This window comes from Lates calcarifer, linkage group LG17 (assembly GCF_001640805.2).
Source record: "Lates calcarifer isolate ASB-BC8 linkage group LG17, TLL_Latcal_v3, whole genome shotgun sequence".
Lineage (NCBI taxonomy): Eukaryota > Metazoa > Chordata > Actinopteri > Centropomidae > Lates > Lates calcarifer.
In genome coordinates this window covers 18,957,028-18,983,664 of record NC_066849.1, presented here as the reverse complement: position 1 = coordinate 18,983,664, position 26,637 = coordinate 18,957,028, and the positions used below count along the sequence as shown (strand labels likewise).

Sequence of the window (26,637 nt, the reverse complement as noted above, 5' to 3'; positions counted from 1 at the left end):
CTTGTGGGAGATTTATTTTATGGACTTTGACTAAGTGATTTAAATTTAGATTTAATTTTACTGTCATGTATAGTAGATGTTTTAGCAGTATACAAACTGGATGAATTTAAATAGTGTTTTCAAGTTGTACCCACGCCATGTTCAACTGAACTATTAACTAACTACTAACCCATTTGTACATCTTTAGCATGAAAATACAGCTGTGGCTGCATAGAGAGTTTCTGTACAGTCTCCCTCAGAGGATAATAACATATTGTGTCATTTACCATCTGAAAATGTAATTTTCCATGCATTTTCTGAGATATGGTTTGCTAAATAGAAACAGGCAGACAACATTCAACAGACTGACATTCACAGATAAAATGACCAAATGTTCCCATTTTATTTAAAATCAATCAGGGTTTTAAAATGAGTTGATGTCTCTACTTTTAAGTGTGTTTCAAAAAATGTAAAGAGCATATCTGCTTTAGTTTTTTAAATATATTACCAGACAAAACTGAATGTTGTTACTATCAGAGCAGAGTGGTGTAGAATTACCAGTTGTTGTGTTATCAGATCTGTTTGTGGTGGGATGGATCGATGAGTTTTGGCAATGATCGTGTCATATTGCACGTCAGTGTCTGGTTGTTCAATGCAGACATTAATTTGATGGGACAGTCTTTGTGGAAGTCATGCTGGAACTTCAACAACACTCAGTGATGAAGGCTTGTTTGTCTCATTATATAGTCGCAGTACTGAAACAAACTGATAACAACACGCAATGGCTCAGCGTGTTTACAGTCATTTCCTTTAATTATTCTTCATGTAAAACTATCATCATTATGTGCAGTCACTATAATTGTGTGAATGACCAAGCTCACTTTAATGATGAGGAAAGTGTATGCTAGAAAGTTTATAACCTGATATGTTTCTGGGTCCTGAGAAACAGCTGATAGTCATCAGTATGTCCCAGTCAGCTTATTTACCACCAAAACCAGTCCTTTAAAACTTATTACCTGCCAAATTTGACTCCTGATCTAATATTTATTTTTCTTACATTAAACAGCTGCACAGTATACATTACACCAATACAGCCTAAAACAGGACTACATTAAAACTGATAAAGCCAATGCAATATTGCAAATTAGCTCAGGATATTAATAATAATGAGAATAAATATGTATGTGTATGTAATAATGCTAATAATAATGTAAAAATAATATATCATAATTTATATAAAATAATATATTACACTGTAATGTAGCTACTCTCAGGCTTTCTGCTCTAAATTAATCATAGATGGTTGGTTTTAAAAAGCCCTCCTGCTCTGTGTTTTAGCAGTAATGTATTCTGTGTGCCAGAGAGAGAAAGATGTGGTGGATGTGATGGTCGGGAATGGAGAACAAATGAGGATGCGAGGAGGGTGGAAGGGGCTTCCACTGCCTGCCTCCTATTGGCCGGGCATGACGGCATTCTCCCCCGAGGCTCCCTCCTCCCTCCTCCATCCATCCTGTTCTCCTCTCCGCTCTCATCACCCCTCCCTCCATCTGTGTTCACCTCCCTCCCTCTCCCGCTTAGCAGTCGCCATCCACATCACAACAGGAACATAAGCTACAGCGTTAGCAATCTGGACCTGGAGCAGAAAAGCTCTGTGTTCTTTTTTTTTCTTTTTTTTTCTTCTTCATCTTTACCTCCCATGGATGCCTGCTTGGAGCCTCTTCTCTCCCTCAGTTCCTCGTTCTCTGATTTCTTTACCTCCTACTCCTCTACCTCCGCCTTCTCCTCATCTCTGTTGGTTGGCTATGTATTTCTCCAACACGCTACCTCTGTCCACCACCCAGACCTCTGCAACGGAGCCGCCCCTGCTAGCTGCTAGCTGTTAGCTGTTAGCATCACAAAGGAAAGCGAGAGAGGGGTAAAGAAAGAAAGACAGGAAGGCAGAGACAGTAAAAAAGAGAGTGGCCAGTGGACGGGAAGCACTGTGTGGTTTCTTTGCCTCGCCTCACCCCAGCTGGCCAGGACCATCACTCCTGATAGCACACACACTCATGCAAACACTCAACCATTTAGCCTGTGTTGTTGAGAGGAAGAAGTGACTTTCCATCTGAAGGAACTTGCTTACCATTTAAAGGATCTACTGACCGACACAGACCGGATACTTGACTGCTGCTGCTAATAGAAATCTGCCGGAGGGACAGACACTGGAGTCCATGTTGGAGCTGTTGACTGGTCCAGGTTGGAACTGGACAGACTTCAAATCAGAGGGTTATATCAGTCAAGAGGAAGAGCAAAGAAACAGAGAGACTTACATGCTCACGGCAAACAGTTCTTTCTGTCTTACTACCTCTCTCCAAACTCATGCATAGCTGCCTTCAATCTGACTCATCGAGTTGAGCATCCATTCAGCCATAAAGCAACACAAACTTGCAGCACATCATCTTCCCCTCAAGGCAGAAAAGTGCCATACTGCCACGTTAACAGACCACATCAGGACCAACTGCTCAGTCTTAGACTGGGATTCATACAGTTATTTCAATCCATTTTACATTTCAAAGAAAGCTAAAATCCTGTCATCTTCATAGCAGGTGCGGCCTGCCACTTGGAAAGAGGGTACAAAACATATCAACTGCTTTGATGTGTTGTCTCACACGCACCGAGCCTTGAACGTTTAGGCCACTCAGTCGTGCAGACTGAGGGGCTTTTCTCTCTGTCTTTGAAGTCCATCAACGAAGGAAAAATAAAAAAGGTGGAGTACTTATCCGTTGCTGCTGTTTGCCGGAGCAGCAGCCCACGTGTTGAGCAGCTTTGTTGCTAGGCAACGGCATACTGGATTGGAATTGGTTGGGGGAGTTTGGCAGGGGAAGATGAGAGTGGGTAGTGTGACTGGATTTCAAAGTGAGACTGGCAGGTAGCTGAGAGACTCAGCATTATGCCGAAAGCAGCTTCATTACATCATTTTCTGACTGTTATTTTGTCCCACCTGGTGGCCGTTTCTGGGCTCTGACAGTGGTACAAGCTGAGTGGCCGCCACCAACGTCTTGTCCACTTGTCCAAATTCTGTCTTGCCCAGATGAACTGGATCAGATCTTAACTTTGCATGCCTTGGATGCGTGGGCTATGCCTGCTGAGTTGCTGTGTGTTTCTTTAAGTAGCAATTAGCCTCTTTTGTAGCTGGAGTCCTAAACATCAGTCTGTTGTGATACTGCCTGATGTGGCATTATCAGCTTCTCTTCCCAGAGGGTCAGTCACTTCGATCACCAGGAGTCGGCCAGTGTGGCTAGACATTGACCTCAAAACAATTTTCAGCTCTGTGAAGTTGACATAACAACTTGTCTGCTCCGAGTCCACCCCTCCTCCAACTCTCTTCCAACAACCGAGAAACCTACTGGAACATTTGGACGACACGCTGGAGTCATCTGCCACCCTGGCCCCGGAGCGGGACCGCCCCTCTCCCTCACCCTGTCCCACCCCTCCACCATCTCCTCCACCTTCCCCTCCTGCCTCTCCTCCCCCAATACCGGCCCTGACCCCCCACCTGCCCCTTCCAGCAGTGCGTAGGGCGGTGGAGGATGGAGAGGGGAAGGCAGAAGAGGGGGCCCACAGCAGTCAGGCCTCAGCGGACTCATTCTGCAGGGTGATGGATCTCCTTGGGATGGGACACCGGCTCTTCGTCCCCAGGCTGCTGGCGGTGAGAGGCAGGAGGGTGGGCTGGGCTGGCAAACAGATGCTGGATGAAAAAAAAATTAGCATGGATGGTTGGATTTAGAGTTATACAGGAGTGGCTGCTAGTTTGACTCATGTTCATAATGGAACCAGCTACTGCTGAGGACATAGGATAGTGAAAAAGCAACCAAGCATGTCTCAGAAAAGCAGCCTCTGCTTTTCCACTTCTGAGACTGGCCAAAGCAACATTTATTGCATCTGTTGTCATGATGCTTTGAGCTCTGACCTTTGATTTCCTTTGAAATTGAAGCTTGCAAATTCTGCTCGTCCCTAAAGTGAGATTGGAATACTTATCCCCCTGATCATGTTACCTAGAATTTAACAGCCGCCGTTCCCAAAGCTTCCTTCAGAATTAGAAATGAAACAGCGGAACCATGGTCAAGCAAGGACCAAGCTGATGTGTGACTAATGAACATATTTGTTCATACATATGATGTACATAATTGCTCAGGATAAAGTCTAGTGTGTAGGTGTCTGTTCACCACAAGGTGGTGGTATTGGTATGTTTTTGAGCACTTAGTGATAAAACTCAGTTGGACTCTCAAAATACCTTTCTCCACATCCATAGTTTGACAGATTCACAGAGTTGCCCAGTACTACATTTGTCTCATGCTGTTAGCTACCAAGCAGCTGCACTGCAGCAGTTATGTGTATTGTGTCAAGACAGCAAACTTTACTGACAGAGGGTTGTTCTTGTAGGACCATGACAGCAAATGAGTTTGTCCGAGATTTGTTTATTTTTTTTTAAGTGTATGTTATATTTTGGACATTTAGCTATACATTACAATAAATGAAGCATTAAAGATAAGGTACGAAAATGAAATTAGAGCTAAGAGGCATAATGTAAATTGCTCTTTAGGTAAGCGCATGGAGAATATGATGATGGAATGTGATAGAATATGAAGACAGGAATGTAAGGTGCTTTCTAAGTTTTCAGCCTCCACTTACTTGATACTTGATAATGGACAGTGACTCTGCTGGTCTGAGCGAAGAGCATTGTATCATGCAGTTGGACAAGACATGGGATAGGTAAAAATGTGATAGATTTTTTTCTTTTCTGGAGGTCAGGCTGCAATTGATTTGTTGAATGTGATTTAACTAAATAGAATCAATAGTTTCTCACATGAATTAATATAACCTTCATCAAGTTGTTCAGTCAATAGCCTTGTAAGTCTGTTACCCCAGAATCTATAAATCTATTGACCACCATCAATTGGCTAGAACAGTCTGTTGGAGGTTACTCTGTACTCTTCATGTCTAACTATGACACCCCTTGTTTGTCCTGTCTCCACCATCACCTCCTCTTTCCTCCCACCTCCTTGTGTCTTGCTCCAGACATCCAAAGAGGACCTCTTGCAGGCTGATTTTGAAGGGGCTCTCAAGTTCTTCAGGGTCCAGCTCCCTAAACGCTACAGAGCTGCAGAGAATGCTCGAAGACTTATGGAGCAGGCCTGCAACATCAAGGTAAGGAGCTCTACAAACACAAACAAATGCATTAGCTAAGTCTAAAACCAAGACCTAGCCCTCAGCCCGCAGTCTGGTGACATAGTGAAAAAAGACCTTTTAAGAATGTCCTCAGTTTTGCACTGTAAAACCCCAAACTGTTGAACAAGTGTGTACAAAGTCATTCCAGGAGTGACTATGGGATTATTTTATGAGCCTGAGCAACGCAGTAAAGAATTCCTGTCTTGGCATCTCCCACTGAGATACAAATGCATTTAACCAGAGGGATCAGAGGTCCAGGAGCACATCAAGTATAGTTTTGGCTGTTGTAGGGATTAAATCCCTCACCTTCTGGACCAGATGTCATGGTTTATTGCACTGACTGACTGCTGAACTGTTTATTGCTGTCATTGTGATTTTTATATCTTTTCTATTTATGTATTTGTTACCCAGAGCAGGGTTACTACTTGTTTTATTGTCACTGCTGTCAGTCAGAAAGACTAGGTGAGACTCTGACATATGGGACTTTCTGTTGCTGAAGTTTGTACTTTTCTTTCTAGTTTCCTTGTGTCCACAGGCATGGAGATTGTCAGGAAGGGGCTACCACAGTAGCACTAAATGTAAAAGCTTTTATGAGCTGGATATATTGTGGGTTGGATGTCTGCTGTGTTGGAGAAGCCTGATAAGAGGGCAGAAAATGTGTCAAATAATGACTGCATTCTTTCACATATAGTTCAATTACTTACTTTGCAGCGAGCTACATTGTTTTGTTGTTGCTGCCTCTTGGTCTGGACTGAAATCTGACAATAACAGATAAAAGTTTGATGCCATGAATGTTAGTCATAGTTTTCCTGAAAGCTTGCTAGGCTATGTGTTTGATAAAATTCCCTTACATGCACACACACACATGTTATCATCCTCCTATTGACCTTAATAAGGCTGCTGGCATTTAAGGAATTTGCTGAGGTCACCAGAGACCAAAAGCAGGACACAGTGTATAGGATACTATGTTCGTGTGTATGTCTGTGTGTGTGTGTGTGTGTCAGCAGAGTGTGTAGTGATAGAGGAAGGAAAGAGTTGACAGAGACAGATGGAAGAGATAATCATCCTCCCTCCACCCTTCTCTCTTCTTCTCTGCCCTGCTCTCTGTTCTCATCTGTCTGTATCTACAAACCCTTAATTCTCTTTATTTCAGACATTTTTTAACTTTCTAATATAGAATAGCTCACAGTGTGTGAGCAGGTTGTGACGTATCATCATGGTCGAGGGCATGTTGGCAGGACACACAGCTCTAAGTGCTTATGATCCCTTCATGTGTGTTGTATTTCTGTGCTTTTCTATGCACAGGATATCCTGTACAGTGACTCACTGTTGGTATCTCTGGTGGTTTAGTAGCATTTTGGTACTCTTGCACAATCCTGCAGCATTATGACATGTTATGTTAAGTGTTATGTTGTACAAGAGCACACACACTCTCCAACACAGGCTTGACCACTTGTCCAATGTCATCAGTCACTTATTCTCATGCTCTGTATGAAAAATCTGCACATATGTTGAATTGTCTTCAAAACAGTTAGTTTGTTCTGATAGAATAATTTAGACACAGGACACACAGAGACTGTGTGTGTCTCTCTGGATCATCCCTTGCTAATTTTTCACCTCCTTGCTGTTCCTCAGTTCCTGTTGTGTTGGCGTATTTATTTTCACACCTTTTCTCTGCTTACACAAGTTTTCTCTGCTGAGGTTTTGGCCACTCTTCACTTGGCACCTGTCTTACACCACACGCAAATACGTATATATAAACTGAGAGTGTTAGTCACCCTGTGGGAATCCTGGGAAGTGCCTAAAGCTGGATATTGTTGGATTATTAGTAACGTATTTGAAGGAATTCAGGCTTTTAGAGAGGCTGACCACACCTTAAACAGAATACTCATGAGAGAGAAAAATACACACACTGATCCTAAAAGGAATGGCTCACACAGCAGAAATGTGCACTGTGCGTCTTTGACTTATTGTCCTCAAAGACATATCCTTTCTGCTGTCATGTGTTTTAAACCAGTTATTCTTTTAAGTTTTAAAATAGAATATTCCCTGTGGATGGAAGTATATGGAGCAAGTCAGTCAGAAGGAGAGAGGAAATAAAGAGAGGCTGAGTCTAATGAAAATGACTAAGAGGAGAAAGAGTCTTGTTTTTCTTCTACGCCTCCTTACTTTTCTCTATTTTTACCATTTTGACCACTCAGTCATCCCAAACCAGCTCACCCACAGATAACAGCATGTCACATCAGCTTGTGACATGTCACATTGAAAAACACTACATCACATCACATATCAAACCATGTTGTGCCACATCTAGCGATGTCATATCATGTCACAAAGCCTCACAATACAGAATGCTGTGCCACATCATCTCATACTATACTGCACCTTCATAAACCACATCATACCACACCTTCAAACTTCCATAATATGTCAGATCCTAGAGAGAAACTCTAGTTAATTTACAATGATATAAAACAGAGAAAAGCAGTAATTCTTCAGAGTAGAATAGCTACAAGCTACAAAAGTATCACTTATGCTTATCAGCTTATGGAATGACTTCAACACTCGATTATTGCAATTATTGTTGGATAATTCTGATCAGCCAATTTCTGAAGTGTTTCAGCCCTTACTTTATCTACCACTACACCACGTCACACACTCCATCACACAAAATGTTACTACACACACTGTTTCCAAGCCAGAGGGTTTATCACTCGAATGAGTGACTTTCCAGGCTGATTTTTGATTTTAGCTTTTAAAAGTGACTAAAAGCATCTTTGGACCAAGTCAAACAGCATGAATTTGTTGGCAACAGAGCAGCAAAGCTGATGCTGATACTATAACTATATCTCTGCAACATCTACAGTCCAGTTAGCTGGGATCAGAGATGACAGAAAAGAAAGGAACCTACCCTCTTTCCAACCTTGATAAATAGATCTGTAAGCATTTATACGTGTCTTCTAGGTTAAGGGAGACAGTAGTTACAGTACTTTATTTGGAAGAGTGTTGGAAGACCTGCCGTGCTCAACTGCCATCAGAGAAAAAGGGAAACCAGCCTGTCCAAGTCACTTTGCTGTCTCTCCTCAGCCCCCCTTTTACATATTTTTCTCTGACTACGTCTAAATCGGATCAGCTGAACTCTGTAAGCTGCTTAAAACAGCGAAAGAATTCACTGGCACCTTGGCTTGATGAACACAACGGGTAGTAGGGTGGCTTAGCCTTTCTGGGGATTAGAGGAAGAATTTGAATTTCTCTGCCTTCTTAAACATCCGCCGGACCGCAGCTGGAGTGATGACTTTTTAGGACTCCAAGAAAAAAAGGAGAGAAATGTTGTACATTCATTTGCTGCTCAGGGTTTGACTGATTAATCCGTTTTTTGCCAAATCCCTCCAACAGAAAAGCTAAACTTTTAACAGACCAAGGAGAAAGCAGAGAAGGATGTGTGTGGAGAGACTGACAGAATAATTTAGAAAGGAGGAAAGATATAGAGTCCCAGGCTAAGACTTACATGGATGGATGAAGACTCAGAGGCTGTAAAGACAGTTTTAAACAGACCTACAGTGAAATAGAGAAAAGAATTTACTATATAAAGTTCCAGAAACATATTATAAGCATTGAGAGTTAAAGAGAAATTATTCTGGAAACACAAAATGAGAAGGTACAGAGAGAGCTGTAGAAGGCATTCTGATGAAGCAGCACACATAGTGGCTGCCATGTTGGAGTTTCACAACTTATGTGCAACAATAGATTATTGTTACTGATTTTTATTCAGAATTCTCAAGTTGACTGTCTTAATAGAACTGATGGACATTGAGAATTTCTGTGTCGTGTTTGAGTGGAAACTAATCATTTGATAATTAATCCATCTGACTGATTTAGTGTGTACATCGTGCCAGGGTTGTTTGTTAAGTAAATGTAATATCTGCCAATATAATTATTATTTGAAATCACTATTAACATGTGATGAACCTTGAATACTTTGTCTGATATAATGCTGAATGATTTTATTATTCTACTGACTTTATCTGTTCACAAATACTGCAGTTATAATAAGTCAGTTATTTTACATGTATATATTTACATAATATATGAATTATTATGACGTTAGTTTTATATATCTGGATATCTGAATTGTTTATTTTTACTAATGTAATTCACAAAGTCGTGTGAACCTTTATTAATTAGTCACACATACTGCATCTCTTCCTCCTGTGTAGAAATGCATATGCATAACGGAGATGACAAGCACTTAACAGGAGAAGCAGAGTGTCAGAAACTAGAAAGCAGGGCTCTGTAAAGAAAGACAAGACATGTGCCTCTGTCTCAAACAAATCTACCTTCTTTGACCATTAACATGCATCTTCATCGTGGAACCAGATATGATAAGAGAGAAAATACAGTAGATTAAAAAAATAGACAGAGATGAACCCATTGGTGTATCTCTCCTAAGACTAGGAATATGTTTCCAGAGAGGTTGTCATGTAGTTATAGCGGGGGGGGGGGGGGCAGGGCGCCTTTGGGAGGATGCTACAGTATTCAGGCATCTTCCAGGACAGCCTTGAAGTTGCTTTCACTTCACTTCCTGGGTTTTACCGTTGGAACGATGCGCAACTGTCAACGACAAGTCACTGTGGTTGATCTGACAACTTCCTTCCTATGTCTGTTAACCTCAAATACACACACACTGTGTACATGTGTAAACAAGCCTTTGTCTTTATTTTTACCAGCAGCAGGAAATAGAAAAAAACGTAACTTTTGTACTGCAACCTAAACAGAGAATCTGAGAGAGGAAGGGAAGGAGGGAGTGGCACAAATGAGAGAGAGAGGGGGAAGTACTCACTCAGTGGAAAGGTAGAAAAAGCAAACTCATCCTCCTTTGTCACACACTTCTAGCATTACAGAGAGGGAGAGAGAGACAAACAGGTGTGTTGTACTGCCCTCTCACTCGCCCCACCCCTCCTCCTCTCAGTGGGCAGGGCTCAGCTCTTGAGAGACTCTTGAAAGCAGCCAGTCGCCTCCTCCACTCTCAGAGAGAATCAAAAGCTGTCAGCTGCACTTCTCTCTGTCTCCTTCTCCACCACTTTTCCTCCTCCTCCCTCCTTCTTCTTCATCCTCTCCTGCTCCTTGCTGCTGGAAGCAAGCAGGAGTCAAGATGATGCAAGAGGTGTCCATAATGGTGGCGTACGACGCTCATGTAGTGGACAGACCGGGTGAGGAGGACACCCTGGCTCGCTTGGTCGCCCACTCCAGACCTCTCAGGGCGCCCAGACCGGTGGTAGGTCTGTTCTGTTTGTCACTTTCTTTTGTTTCTTTCTTACTTTCATCTCTCCTTCTGATGGGAGACATTCAAGAGGAATTCACCTGCTTTTGTCTTTTCTTTTTTTCATGTGATCTTGCTTTTTTTCAGCTGTTTTTCAGATATTATTTTCTTGTCTTTATCCTTTTTTACCTTTTTTTTATTCGGGCAGTCCTCATGAACATTTCAACAATGATAGAAAATGAAGCTATTACTGAATCTACATGTTTCCTTCCATGCGGTAGATGATGTAGACTCAGACACAGTAGATATGTGTGGGCATGTGTTGTGTTTCTACTCAAAGTGTGTCTGATGTTAAAGGTTACAGAGCTTTGTCATTCAGTCCAGACACAAAGCTTGTTTGTGTTTGTCACTTTCTTTCAATTACGGATATAAATTTGAAATCAATGGAGACCTTGTGGGTGTGTGTGCGCGCATGGGTGTGTGTTTCCCTCACATGGGTAATTGAATTCCATGGCCTACTTTTTCATGAGATGTCCAGTTGGCTTTGTCCTTATTTCAATATTCAAACTCTTGGGCTGCCACTTTCTGTAAGAGTTGATCACCTTTCTTGTAGTATGCTACCCAGCATGGCACCAGTGTCTGTGATTTCAGCTTAGAGGTTTGGGACCAATTCCATTTTCTGCTGCAGGGATTCAGGTCAGAAATCTAAAAGCGGGCCTGGTACCATTTCCTGCGGCACTGGGGCACCAGGCATCTTTAATCGCATTACCTGAATCAGAGAGGCCCCTCTGTCCTCAAACAGTCCTCTTAACATTTACACTGAAAGTTGTGGTAAGTGAGTTTGTGGTTTGGTGATGCTTCAGCTGGTTTGAGCCCTGTGTGTGTACCAGCAACCGTGTGTGTTACTGAATTGGCCTTGAGCAAGACGCCGAGCCCTGTACGCACTCACTGGTTGTATCTAAGCAGAGCAGGCTTAGCTCTGTCCCTGGAATTTCAGGAATATCAAGAAATTATGTTTGAGATGTTTTCCTTGCAGGAAAAGTTGCTGGGAATGTCTGAACGTATTAGGGAGTTTGACTCTCGGAGCATTTTCTTGTAATACTGTTGATAACATGGTCATCTGAAAATTGTAACTTATTTTACAGTTTTACCACTTGTAAGTCATTCTAAGTAAAGATATCGGCTACGTGATGAAAACAAAATATCAGTGTAAAGGGCAGCAGTCTCTCTCAAGGCAGAGAAAGTCAGGGAATAGGATAAATTGTCAGAAAAAGCCAGGGAGTATCAGGGAATTTTGTATTTGTTTCCCAACATTGCATATATTTATTATATCAGGTGGTTTTCAGACCAACTGGAGCAACAAGACTGAAAAAAACAGCAACAACTTATTAGGAAAGAACAACAGATTTAGAGAAAGAGAAGCACTCAGCTGCAGTTTTTTCAGGAAAGGTCGTGGAGTTGGGGATCCTGTGTGATTGTAGCTGTAGCGGGTCTGTATGTTTGAATAATAGCCTCGCCTCTAACAGGTGAGCTCAGCCCAGTTTAGAGCTACATTTCATTACATAGTCATGTCGTAGTGTTTGTGTGTTTTAGGGGTGTTGTAGAGCAGCAGGTTGTGTAATCAGTAGCTAGACTTCAGCCTGTCTGTCGATGATCTCTGTTTTAATGTGTGACTCAAAGAGAACAACACTTAAGCTTCACTGGCTGTACATGCAAAAAAAAAAAGAAAAAAGGCTGAACTCTTTCCTGTGTTGTGTAATTGCGCGCATTAATAAGAGCTTCTTTCTTTTTAAACTCTTTATATCAGTAGGATAGTGCAGACTCAGGAGACTTAGGTTAAACGCCCCAACATGTTGAAGTGTCCTTGAGCAAAACACTGGCTCTGTACCAGCTGCTGTTCTCCAGCTGACCCTGATCTCTAAAATCTGCTCCTCTTAGCCAATCAGGGTCCAGTGTTGTGAAGACTTACCCCTCACATTGATTTAACTCAACTAATTCAGTTTGGATTTTAAGTGCAATCGTTTTAGACCCACAGTGGTAAAGGCTTTTATAACATTGAAGCATGAAACTGTTTTAACAAAACTGTGTTTGAAGAGAAACTGAGTCATGATAGCATGAAACAGCAAGACATGCAGCAGGTGTAGTTTGTCTTTACTGATAATACCAAATATCATTTAAGACTATGTGAACTCTTCACCCACAAGCAAGTGATGTGTGTACGTAGAAAGTTGAATGTCAAGGAGGAAAAAAGCATACTTGGCAGTTTGGGTTTGTTAACCTGCAGAAATCTGTGACAAACCATCTCATCACATACAGGAAGCTTGGAAAGTATGACACAACCTGTGTATTTAGTTGGTGGTGTAGATTCTGTACTAGAGTGCTAAAATGTATGAAATGAGTATGTGAGAGGAGGAGAAAGCGAGAGGTGGGTGTGTTTGGTACTTGTGTGTGTTCAACTCTCAAATCAAAAAGGCAAATCTGGAGGAGTGTAAAATCTTAGGACACACACACACGTCATTCTCTCCCTCTCTCTCGCTTTCTGTCTCTTGCACAGTCATTTCATGTTTCACGCGTTAGTTTACAACTTTTTCATATACACAGGCACAAGTGGGTTACTTTATTTTGTATACACAGTACATTATTTTGTTGTTTTGCTGTGTATCACAAAGAAAATTTAGTGTCAGGGAAGCTAACAAAAGAAACCACATCCACTTCATCAAATAATCCTGCAAGTGCAGCTTTGGTTGTATTTCACTGTGTGTAACGTGAGCCACGTAAATTTAAGGTTGGACTGATTTATCCAGTTTTAAAAGAATGCCATCACTCCTATTTCAGAATAGAGATTAAGGGGGCACCATAACGGGGTAAATAGTTTTTCAGAGGCCTTTTCCTCCCAGGCAAGAATACTAAAATCAGTTTTTGACCTTACAATTGTCAGGTTAAACAACTCAGCTGAAAGACAGTTATCACAGTCATATTAACACATTGTTTCCACCAGGTAAAATTTCTCTTTACATCTTACCTGACGCATATCAACTTCCAGAGGCTAAAAAGTCTCACTTTCATTTACAGCAGCACAATGGGTTACTTCCTCAATCTATAGCTGCAGATAAAACATAATGATGAGTAAAACTGGATTTCTACATTAATTGGTGCTCTCACACCTCACATGAGTGCGTTAATAGTCTGGTCTATTTGAAATCAAACTCCCAACCCTGGCAGTAACGATGCCGACAGGAGAACACCACATTCAATTTATTGCACTGTCTTGTTACAATGCAACGCTTATTAACTAGCATGCAGAGACCAAGCTGTTTTTCCCACACAGATAACAACAGAATGGGCCTTAGCTCTGTTATCTGCTGGAGGATTGTGTGTCAGATAGATTGCAGGGTGTCGCTCATTCAGCTCAGCAGTTCCTGGGTCATAAATGTCAAGGGTCAACCCCTACCAGGACAGTCATTACTGTCCTGGTAGGTACAGGTTCTGTTTCATTGTCTATTTTTTCATATGTTTGTATGCTGTACATTCAGTCCTTTTTATGTACCATCTGACTATCTTGTCATTGGACTTTATTACAGCAGTAAATGATGAACTAACAGTGACTAGAAAAGCAAAATGGCTAAAGACAAGAAATAATGAAATATTGTCATAGTTGCATTATAAATTATTTAAACAGTGTTAGTTCTGCAGTGAATGGGTGTCATTCATCACTGTTGTCTCAGATCAGTAAACAGTAGACTGTAGCCGACTGTGAGGAAGTACATGAGTTTAATTTAAAGTTAAACAGGCAGAAGGGCATTTATTGATTTTGGAAAAAACTCTGTTTGGTACTGCAGAAACATTTGAAGTACAGAAGACCAAATGACTATGCTGAAATAATAATCTCACTCATCCCCTATCATATAAATGTACAGTGTGTTCCAGGCAATGATCCACCCCGTACTCAGCTGTTCTAAACAATGTCATGTAGCACTTTTCTACCACACAAGAAGTTTTGTGTTTTATGTTTTGGGTTTGTTTGGAAGAAGTTGAGTTAGTACAAAGCAACAAAAATGGACAGTTAATATATTTTTTATATTCTTATGAATCAGGACTTGTTGAAATGAGAGCACAGGCATGAGTTTTTATTCAGTTTTCCTTCTGTTTGTTTAACGATAGATCAAGAAATACAACTGCACATGTGTAATACTGAATGAGGTACCTGACTTAAACACAACCAGTAAATGACACACATGCACATGCCAGTCTCAGAGGAGGGGTCATGTGACTGAGACTGACCTGGAATCCCCAGCCCTAACGTTGGGCGCTATAGCAACGGTGTTTCCACACAGGGGAGATAACATTACCACCCACCTGAAGCAGACGTACACACATACAGATACAGATGCAGTTCAATATCAGTCATTTATCAGTGTATTTCACCGCTGATATTTTGGATGTTTTCTTTCCATCTATTGGAACATCTTTATCACATTTTATGTGTTAAGGAAATTACAGGCTTATTTAGGCTTTGGCTTATTTTAAAGTGAATTTCAGAGATCGTTACACCACACAGAAAAATAGAATTGCTTACTAACGTGAATTTTTTGTGTTTGGTCAGAAACTTAATGTGGTATGTTTATATGAGCTGTACTTCCAAGATGCAGAAAAATGCATGAGGAAGATTTTGAGCTTGTGTTTTCACTGCATGGACGTTTTCTGGGCTTCAGTGAACACAGTTCAACTCTTCAGCCTTTCTGTATCCAGGACGCCACACCTGAGAGGTCACAGGTTCAAACTGCCTCTGATTGTTTTCTTCAAGTAAGATTGTTTTAACAAGTTGCCATGACTCGCTGTGGAGTGTTTAGACAGCTATTCGGTGAAAATAGCTAATTTACTTTACTTGGCTTCAAGTTCAACAAAGTTATTCATACAAAAACAAGTTTAGGGCTCCAATGAATATTTTTTTACCATCTGAGTTATATATTATACATAGTTGAAGATTGTGACTAATGGAAAAAAGACATAACCATAACCATACTTGAAAATATAGTGGGCTTGCTGTTCTCTAGTTTACAAACATCCCTGATATAAACAAACCTTTAACATTATCAGAATAAATTAATCATTTTGGTTTTATATTCTAAGACTTCTCTGGCTCTATTCTAGGCTCATTTGGATTACAGGCAGGGCTACATATTGTTTATGCAATGAAACCTTATTGGTAGCATCACAGTAAGGTGAAGTGTTCTGCCCGTTGACTTTCATTAGCTAATGACCACATCAGAGTTCAACTAACTTTGTCTGCACTTCACCCCACTTTGTGTTGTCTATCATCTCAGGAGGAAATGAATGACTTGGAGTGGCTGCGTTGGTTGTGTAGCTCACATTGTGAACTAACAGCTTCTGATGTCTGGGCAGATTTCATAGAACAACGGTGACTAGCTGATTTACAGTAACATGGACTGTAAAGTGCCTAATTTGGCTTATTTATACTCTTATGTTCCGTGTGCATCTTCGCACAGCGTATGATATGTAGAGCTGACTATCTGATAGAAATAGAAACTGTGCAGCACAAACCACAATGCCACATACTTTAGTAGCAATAGTCAGAGTTAGTTCAGTTAGTTTTGACCTGCTGTTACTAGAATACCAGCCCTGTTTAAGTGTACTTGAATGTGACACTGCACCCTTACTTTCTCCTAGCTGCAGTTGACCTCTTACCCCTGTGGTAAAATGTAAATTGGTGTATGTGTCCCAGTGAGAAGGCGGGAAGAATAAGGTTAACAGTGAGAGAAGCAGCAGCTGAGAACAAGCTAAAAAATGACAAATAAAATAAGCCAAGAAGGAGACAACACAAACTACTGAGCATGATCAAATAAATGAACACACATTCTTCTCTTACTCACAGCAACTAGGATAGGCTGAGATTTTATCAGGCAGTTTACAGTAAAACCAAAAAAAAAACTACTTTCCTGTTGTTTTCAGGTTCCAACCAAAAAGCTGAAGAAGTTTGAGAAGGAATATCAGACGCTGAGAGAGAGCCAGCTGCAACAGGAAGACCCCATCGACCGATACCAGGTAGGACGTCCACTCACACATACACACACCTTATGATATATCTTGATTTTATTACCTTTGTTTCCTGTGGTACGCACACATTTCACAAGCACATACACTTTATTCACGTGAGAGCAACTTTGTCTCCTTTAGGTTTTAATTGAATAATTTCACAGACAGCAGATAGTAAGAAAAGTGCTTGTCTTTTCCAGCAGTGAGGACAAACAACTCAAGCAACCTCATTTGTTAAAATTAGCCATGTTTCTAAGATTAGAAATCTCTTGTGAGCACAAGTCAGTTTTTCAAACTGTACTTTTGTTAATATTTGTCACATTGTTTTCGGCTTGAAACATGACTTCTTCAAACACACAGACTTTTATCGTTCTTGACCCAAACATTGATAAAAATTTATTTTTGGGCACAGCTGCCCGGGTGTTGTCAGAGAGGTTTAGCTGCAGTGACTTTATCTTGTCTGATTCTTCAGAAGATAAAAACAGGAGAGGTTAAGCTTGATATTTTAAGATTCATACAAACTCAAACTGTCAACAGATAGCATCTTAGGTCTTCTTTTCCTTCCTCTAGGTTTAAATTTGTCATGTTTCCAAGGCTACTCTTTTTTCAAATTTGTCTTTGAAATTAGAGAGATAGAGTAGTTCATTTCTAAAATACACTTACTACTAGTAGTGAAAACCATGCATTTTTTGTAAGTGATAGTAAAAAGATAGTAAATAGTAGATAGTCTCTTAGTTCAATAGTTTGTACTATTCCTTTAACAAGAATTTTTAAGATAAACAAGTATATAAGTTATTAAGTAAAGGCTCAGGGTCTTTCTTTTTGTCTCTTCTCTGAGAGGTACAAACTGTGATGTCAGCTATGTTACAAATTTTCCACAGCTCTCAGGATTTTCGCTTCCCAGCAAGCAAATTGTAACATATCCAGCTACTTTAGCAAGCAGGTGTTCTGCAGATATTACTTTATGATTATCAACATGCTAAACTGCTGATGTTGATACATCTAACTCAAGTTGTCAAGTTCAAACTGGTGCAGTTCGTTTCAGGAGAGAAAAGGTGAAATGGCCTTTTTAAAACAATTTCTGGAAATCAGTGTATTTTGACTTAAAAGAAAGTCTTTGTCAGGACAGATTTTGTGTTGCGATTGTATGATGACTGTATCACTTACAAATTCCTAATAGTAATAATAGTTGTAAAAAGCTGGGAAGTTCACTGCTCAGCTGTTTGTAACCATTGCATTCATTGCAGTTCTTTAAATCATAAAATTTTTGAACCTCATCTTTAATTATGTTCTGGAGTGATATAAACTTTTCAGACTTGGTTCACTGCTTCATTCACGCCCACTTTTAAGCCAGAACTAATGGAATTCCTTTGGCCCCAGCTGAATCAACTCAAGAATACATGTTGGTCTGGCTAAAAATCAGGACTGTGTTTCTTAGTTCATGAAAATTTAGCCACTGGCTTGTTTCCTTGGATGATTTTGAAAGTTCAGATACAAACAACAATCAGCCTGCCTTTTACTGTGTCAGTAAAACTTTGATGTTTTATGATAACTGCCTCGTGAAATATCACATAAGTAGTGATTGTGAGAGGATCAAATTGAATAGGATGAAACAAACTAAATGTATTAAAGAATCAAGTTAAATAATAAAACGCATCACACAAACAGCCAGAACTTTAATCACAAGAAAAACATTGCATGACATTGTTTTTTCCTTGAAGGCAGAAGTGATATGAAGCGTATGTGTAAGCTGCTGGTTCTGGAGGAAGTGGAAGGAAGACTTTTATTGTAGATAAGATGTTGGATCAGAGCCAGTGGAAAGACTTTGTTACAGAGCAAGGACACAGAAAGACACGACGCAGGAATGTTGCTGCTTGTAAATTAGTACAGGGTTAAACTGGACATGGAAAGAATGACTTCTTGGATTTTAGTTAGTTTATGTTCACTCTAATTCAACAGTTCACCATTTTTACATGTTTGTATGCTCCAGGTTTAGGTATGTACTTTTTGTGTTGTATTGTTTGGGGTGTGTTTGTCTGTAGTTCGTGTCTCGTTTGCTTTAAATCTGTAAAATCCACATGTGAGTTTTTTGACCAGTTGTACTTTTCCTAAGCTGCTTTCAGTGTTTATATCAATGACTGCATATGGTTTATATTCATCCAAGTAAACACATTTGGAAAAAGGAAAGTAATGAGAGCGAGAGCGAGAGAGAGTGAAGTTGGGAAGTGTCAGACAGAGAAGGGAAAGTCCTGCCAGGATCATGTGTTAGACTTAAGTCTTTGCTGCTGGAGGCTCACTATATGAAGACGTTGTTGTGACTCTGGACAGCAGCAGGGTAAGCTGCCTCTTCTCATTATCAGAGATTTTGCACTTATTCTACTTCTATTTATTCTACTTACATTAGCCGGTGATATTTGACCGAATACTCTGCTTTGGCCATGTTTGGTGAAATAGCTCTGTTGACATGGTGTTTAAAGATAGAGGATTTTAACAGGATGTTTAATCAGTTATAAACATGACATATGCAACAGGAGTCCCTCCGCCCACCACTAACAGAGACAATGTGGGTCTTTCCTTTCTGTGCCTAAATTAAACTCACCACTTCTCTGCATGCAGGAAGTGATTAATTGAATCTGAAGAGCAGCATGAGGGTTCTTTTCTTTTTTCCCTTTGTCCAGCTGATAGCTGTTGGCATGATGCATGATATAATGTATCAGAGCGTGATGGGGCTGTGTCTGTCTGCTGGTGACACCTTACACATTCTGTAGGCTGGTACAGTTTGTTTTTTGTTTTTTTTAGTTTTCACAGCTGTTTAAATCTGCTGAGGTGAAACCTTTTTGTGCAGAGGTGTCAACTTGGAGCACAGCATGTGACTAGATATGTTTGTCTGTGTAGATTTTCAGGTGCATGTATATTTTACTTAATCCTATGCTAGTTTATATTTGCAGTATGTAGCCATACTATTCTTACATGTGGGTGGGTGGGAGAGTGTGTGGTTAATTAAGGGTAGAAGAAGCCATCTTTGTAAAAGTGACAGGGTATCACAGTCAGGTGACTGCTCTCAACCATGACAACTGTTTCGTCCCATTGAGGCATGGCTGTCATGTGAGACTGTTTTCAGGCTGACCAGCAGTCATGAGACTCCACTAATGGTCTACAATGGGGACTTTAATGTGTGTGTGTGTGTGTGTGTGTGTGTGTGTGTGGTGTGTGTGTGTGTGTGTGTGTGGTGTGTGTGTGTGTGTGGGCAGTGGGAGTTGGCTCCTCAATAAATGAGGATTAAAATAGAACCATGATTGTTACCTTTTTCTCATCCATAGAATCTGTTGTTGTTTGTTTGTCAACTATTAGTTTTATATCACAGATATTCTCTCCCCCAGCTAATTACAGTTACTTTGCTGAATAAACTAAAAAATATATATACTGCAAGAGTAAATGATGTGAACAAGCTTTTTTTATTCATTGCTCTTGGGCATTTTATGCCTCTATTACAAAGCACCATTAAATAGATAACAGGAAATAAGGCAGAATGTGGTGAACAGATGGCTCTTGCTGGAATTGAAGACAAGGACAGTTCATGGTCAGCATCTTAACCCCTAAGCCACGGGGTCTACATAGAAAAACATTAAATTCTGTAAGAAAAAACACTTCTGAACAGATTCCTAGTGTTTCCACGTCATCCCCTGGAAGCAGGTGCTCTGAGGTGCATCTCACAAACACACTAACAGCTTCTGCAACTGCGTGTGTTTGTATTGTGCGCGTGTGCAGAGGGAGAACCGTCGTCTTCAGGAAGCCAGTATGCGACTAGAACAGGAGAATGACGACTTGGCCCATGAGCTGGTCACCAGTAAGATCGCCCTCCGGAATGACCTCGACCAGGTAATACAGCACCTCAAGAAGTCATTTTCAATCTTACAACAGTCTGACGACCCTCAAGAATTTAATAATTAGCTGTGTCTGTGTTGTGTATTAAATGGTATTAAATGATGGGTCTTTGTATGTTTGTGTGTGTGCATTCAGGCAGAAGACAAAGCCGATGTTTTGAACAAAGAGCTGCTGAGCACCAAGCAGCGTCTAGTGGAGACTGAGGAGGAGAAGAGACGACAGGAGGAGGAGACGGCTCAGGTAACATCTGCCCTCTGTTTACCCTCATCTCCTCTAGCTCGTTAAACTCAGCCTTAACAAGCTACAGGCCTCACTGGTCAATTGGTTTAATGATCTTTGCGGTCAAAGCATTGGTGTGGTACTTTATTTCAAGTAATACATTTATAAACAGAACTTTTACTACATTTTCTCAAGGCAACACAGTGTGTGTCTCATTTGAAGGTGGTTTATGGCTTCACTGTTTGGTTATATCTACCATTGAAATGCACGATGACCAAAGAAAATGCAACATCAGCAACTGGCTTATAATCGTTTTAAGTCACACTGTCACAACAGAACAAGTGTGCTGTGTAATTACATCAGATATTCGATAGAGCTGTCCAGAAAATAGCCCATATATCACTATTCAAAATGAGACTGAGCATTGTGTAATGAGTATTGATCAACAGCTCAATTAAACCCTCAGCAACAAATTATGGCCACTTTTTTATTTATTTAGCCATTTGGAGCTGAGGAAATCTTACATGTTCTGTCTTAAAACTTATGTTTCATGATAAAACAACCTGACTTTACAGACAAAGAAATTAAACTAAAAAGGAGTAATACTGCTTTAGCTGTACATTTACTGTAGCTATGAGAGGTATAAAATGGTCAGAATGAACAAGTTAATATTGATCCCTAATGTGGCCAATATTGGTTAGGTTATTGTTTATGAACCCTTAAAGACAGAATGATGCAATATAGTGTTGAGCCACAGTTGTATAATCGTTTCAAAACTTTGCACAATAGTTGAGTGAGTGCTTACCAGTGCTGTTTTATCACACTGACAATTGCATATGTATCAATGTTATTTTATTTATTTATGTTTTGTTCCGTCAGCTCATCCCCCTCTTTAATGTTATATTTTCTGTTTTTGTCACGTTGTTCTGTCCCTCCCAGCTGAAGGAAGTGTTCAGGAGGGAGCTGGAAAAAGCAGAGCTGGAGATCAAGAAAACCACAGCTATCATAGCTGAATACAAACAGGTTTGACAGTTTCAACAACCTGAATCCATCTGCTGTATTTGAAAGAACATCGACACTAATTTTTCTCATTTAATAAGTGCATTGTGTTACAAATATCCATATATTTACTTTTCATATATTATTCACATTACTTTTATTTTTCTGCACTTTGCAACTGCTTTTTATAAAGCACTGGAAATAAAGGTTGTATTATTAGTAGTAACTTCTGTGCTCACACAGCTCAGTTGATTTTTCCTGGAGAAACACAGTGTCAAAAAATCTTCAGTGTGTCTCTTATCTTGTAGTTCAAACATGTCATCTCTTACATGACCCGACTTCCTCTCTGTGTCTCAGATCTGCTCCCAGCTGAGCACCAGGCTAGAAAAACAGCAGGCGGCAACTAAAGAAGAGCTGGACATCGTCAGGGTGAGATCACGTTGTTAACACGCTGCAGCTGTAGAGGGCAGCAGATGCTTTGGAGACTGAAACTTCCAACTAAAGCCACAATATGTTGCATCACAAACAAAGGATTTTTCAACACTGTACTCACATAACACCCATAAAGAACTTGATTGCACAAATAATCCCACACGACTCATTTAGCCCTTGTCAAACATTTGCTCAGTCGTTGCTCTGTGGGTGTAGTGGAGCACCAACTCAGGTCTGGATAAAGATCAGGACATTCTGATTTCCCTCTCAATATGATGTGTTGCGACAGCACATTATGTTTAAACAGGATGTTGTTGTGGGACATGACACAGGAAGGGACCACTTAGGAGATGAATACTGTATATGTCACTGTTAATGACATATGTTAATGACAGCATTTATTTGTAGCATTGAGATTTGTGATTGTACGCGCCCAAGAATGTGTGTTTGTACAGTGTGTTTACCCGCCATTCCCTGCTAACATACCTGTGTTTGTGTGGCCATGCAGAGTAAAGTAATGGGCTGTGAGCACTGTAGGGACCTGTTCAACACCCTCGGGACCCTTCAGGCGTCGTCCCCTGGCAGGGACAAGGCTTCCACCGAGCCGCTGGATGAGGAGAAGGACGGGCTGAAGGAGCAGCTGAGGCAGCTGGAGCTGGAGCTGGCCCAGACTAAACTGCAGCTGGTGGAGGCCAAGTGCCGCATCCAGGTCAGCAGCGTCAGGGAGAGACAGTGATATCAATAACATCAGTAGAAATAATAATAGCTTCATCAGAGATGCAGGGCAATACACCAAGTCTGGGTATTCAGAAAGTCCATTATGTGGATTAGAATGCACAAGTCGATTGATATGATCGTTTCCCATTTGAATTGCCAGTTGTCACAAAGTGCTCATGTGTGATTGCAGGTATGTTAAATAACATGATGTTGTTAAGATACACAGCCACATTACACAGGGCAGTATGTTAGATAAACTTACAAGACAGAATTATAAAATTATAACTTGACCACATTTCATCCAAAGACTTTCCTCCTCTGTGCTCCTCCTGCTGACTCCTCTCTGCTCTTCCTTGTCTCTCTGCAGGAGCTCGAGCACCAGCGGGGAGTCCTGATGAATGAGATCCAGGCAGGCCAAGAACTCTTGGTTCAGCAAGACTCTGGGCTCCCTGAAGAGCTCTGCCTCCTCGTCCTCCAGCTCCACATCCCAGACTCCGTCCTCTCCAAAGGAAGGTCCCGCCTAGACAACCCGCAGCCCCCATACCCCTACCCCCCTCCTTTCCCCTTGCAGGATGCACACTAGAGCTGAGGAACACAAGCTGATCAAACAAGCAGCAGAGAAATGCAGTATTCCTTTTCCAACCGGTGGCAAAGTGGAGCCCACCAGTTTCTTTGACTGCAAATAGCTGAAAAGATGAGGGAAGAAACAGGCGGGGGCCTGGACCAGCCTCCTCTCGTTCTCTTAATGTTTACGTTTGAGTGAACTTAAAAGTGTCTGTTGACCTTCTCTGCTTCACAGGTAATGATACAGGTGAGCATGAGTTGTCAGTGAAGTTTGAAGTTGATTTAAAGGGTCAGGGGTCGTTGCCAACACTATTTTGTTGAGTTGGGTAAGAAAGCTGAATTAATCCAAACAACACCATCCCTCATGCAGATCCATTAGCTCCACCTTGTGGACAGATATTGCTACTGCAGAGTTATAGTCATTTTATCTGAGTGAGATTGTGTTTTAGGTAGCTGAGAATTAAACCTATATTAAGTCTCACAATTTGGATAATATTTTCAATGACAGTAATACAGCTATATCACATAGATATTAAAAGTTTACAGCTTAAAAATAGAAAAGTCTACATTAATCATCTTCAGCGCAAAGCAAGGCAAAGCCACAGCACTCTGAAAAAGGAATACTGCATCCAGAGTCTTAAACAAGAACAACACAAAAGTTGTATTTCTTTATAGTAATATAACGTAAACAATGTTGTCATATAAATATGTATAACTAATTATTGATTTTTTAAAATAATCTTGTACAGTTCTTTAAGAGAAGAAAAACATAAGGAAAAGTTCTTTGTTAAATTTTTTTTCTACTGTTTGGAATTTGAATGTCATCTCTCTAGATGTTGACGTAAGCACAGTGTGTGATCGATGTGGTCGAGTCCAAACGCTGAAAAGCCAAAGTGACAACGTGCAGCGGTTTATTTGTCCCTGCTGTTTTTTCTCCAGTCATGGCTTGAACAGGCTTGAGGTTTGTAATCTCACTCTAAATTTCACAGATTTTAAGTTTTTTAAATCCGAGTTCCAGCTCGTGTCTGTAAGTACTTGATTGGCATTTTAAATTTCTTTTTGCGTTTGTCAGTGTATGCAGATGTCTAACATGCATGTTTTGAAACGTTTGCTTTCTCTAAAATGACAACAGAAATGAGTGCTCTTCACTCTCTGCATCCGTCTCATCCTTTTTATACTTTTAATAATTCCGTTGGAATTCGTTTAACAGAGCATCACACATCTTCAGCCATGTCATGGTGATAACGAGAAGTCTCCAAAATAGTTTGAGAACATATACAAGCTGCAGATTGGCCTTGGTAGTATGCTTTAAGATATTTATCTTTCCCTCATTAATCTTGTTTTAAGTTGTAACAGCCATTATAGTTGGGCCCTTTTCTTCCATCCATTCTCAGTCACAAATGGCTCCCACAGAGCCAGACAATAGTCACAGTGAACATGGAAAAACTGAGGTTATGTGTCTGTATTATGCAACGCTATGAACAGGAAGTATTGGAAGTTTTAACTGCTTTATACTTCTTATCAAAACTCACTGTAGATAACAGAGTCAGCACACTGAATTACCTATATAATACAGTGTCAGCTCTGGTGTATCTGTTATATAGCACAATTCATCCATAAATAAATGCCTAGCATAACGTTGAGAAGCAAGATCAGGTTGAAGTATTCCACCGTCATTGACAGTGAGTCACAGTGACAGTGGAATACAGCCATTTGCACGCCTGTGCCAACGCTTTCTTTTCCCTTTGTCATGTTAAAAGAATTCACTTTTTTGTTATTGTTGTCAATTTAGTCTTTAAAGGATAAAAACATAACTGTGGATGCCAAAATATTCTCTGTATCCATGTTCGACTGTTGGCAGTGTTGCTCAGTGCTAACTCTTAAGTATACACTATATACTGAATGATAGCAGCCAACTGGCAGCATCTCGAAAGCAAGCAAATGAGAACTGTTGGAGCTTATAAGCTAAACGGCAAAGAAATCTGACAGTTTTCTGTACAAAGTATAATTCACATATGCTTGGCATATTGACATATCACTTATAGTTTCATGGGACTACTTTATCTTAAGCAGGGGAAGGTGTAAACAGCAGATGGTGCCTCATTTAAAATAGCTACTAAGATCAACCTCAAAGAAGATAAAAACAGTTCATACTTATGACACTGATTGTTGTTTCTATCCAAGGGCACTGGGATGATTTTATTGTCTGTGTACTAAGTTGACAAACACAGCAATTAGCCAAAAAGTCTGTGTTTTGCTGTAACATAAATACACGTTAGTGCTGTTTTAGCAGGCACAAAGCTACAGTGTCGGTGCCAATAGTCCCGCTTTATTCTTCGCTCTTCTTGTCACTGAAATCAGCCTTTGGATTCTGACCAAGCTTCATGTGTTCTTGTTTGTGTGTGGGAGAGTGTATGTGTGTGTGTGTGTGTGTGTCTTTTTGGATGTATGTATGTACATGTGTAACTCAAAGTGGTTGAAGTTGAAGTGGTTTCTTCTTCACGTGGCTGCCTTTTCTGTTAATGACTGAAGCCGTTGGCTGATGAGAGGAAAGTTGTCTGACTATTTGAAATGTCGGAGAGCGTCAGCTGTGCCATACGAATCTCCCTACTGCTCCGTCCCCAGTGGTTTTCCTCTGTGCTCCCAATTACTGAAACCAACTTCACCATCAACCGTGTCATCTGGTCTTACAGAGAAACCTGCTGCATATCATTTTCAGTGATACCCTGTTTCAAACATTTCCACCAGAAGCTTCCCAGTCCAACCACCATCCTCTCACTGTTGGCCACTGAGCAGCTCCAACAGAGGAAATAAATATGGAAAAGGGAGAAAAAGGAAGCTGACTGACTTAATATAATTGAATTTCAGGTGTGTTTTGCATTTCCAGGACATTTCCTCATTCCCTGTGACAGTTACAGTGTCGTACAACCAGTGTCATGTAAACTGTGGCCAAGTTGAAGGGAGCTCCCCGTCTTTTATGTGCACTAACACAACATTGATATTTTAAACACTATTTCAAGATGTTTGTTTAAAAGTTATCCTGAGCACAGAGCATAATTATTTTTTAACTGATGATAATTGTCGCTGAGAGGACAGCTGCCAATTTATAATTCACTCTAATTCACAGTTAATTTCAATGATGGGCAGGCGGTGAGTTGGATTAGAGGTGTGATGTGTGTGTAGTTTACAGTTTGCTGTAATACCACAGTCCTGTTACATAGAGAGGGACTGCTCCTCAGCTGGTGCGACTCCAACACTGTTTGCTGTACAGTAACTGTCTGACCTGCATTAATAAATTTCTGTTTTTCTGTTCGTTCACA

General features: G+C 40.5%; 1 protein-coding gene across 1 annotated transcript in view; it reads left to right on the top strand.

Annotated features, from left to right (window-relative positions):
• Nucleotides 1–26,635, top strand: part of rabgap1l (RAB GTPase activating protein 1-like) — a 108,403-nt gene extending 81,768 nt beyond the window's left edge. The window contains 9 exon segments of the mRNA XM_018695300.2: nt 5,038–5,166; nt 16,418–16,510; nt 20,270–20,380; nt 20,522–20,626; nt 21,545–21,628; nt 21,962–22,033; nt 22,545–22,745; nt 23,121–23,165; nt 23,167–26,635. Coding sequence (XP_018550816.1) covers nt 5,038–5,166; nt 16,418–16,510; nt 20,270–20,380; nt 20,522–20,626; nt 21,545–21,628; nt 21,962–22,033; nt 22,545–22,745; nt 23,121–23,165; nt 23,167–23,277 — 951 coding nt within the window. The 3' untranslated portion in view covers nt 23,278–26,635.
• Nucleotides 26,636–26,637: the final 2 nt, after the last annotated feature.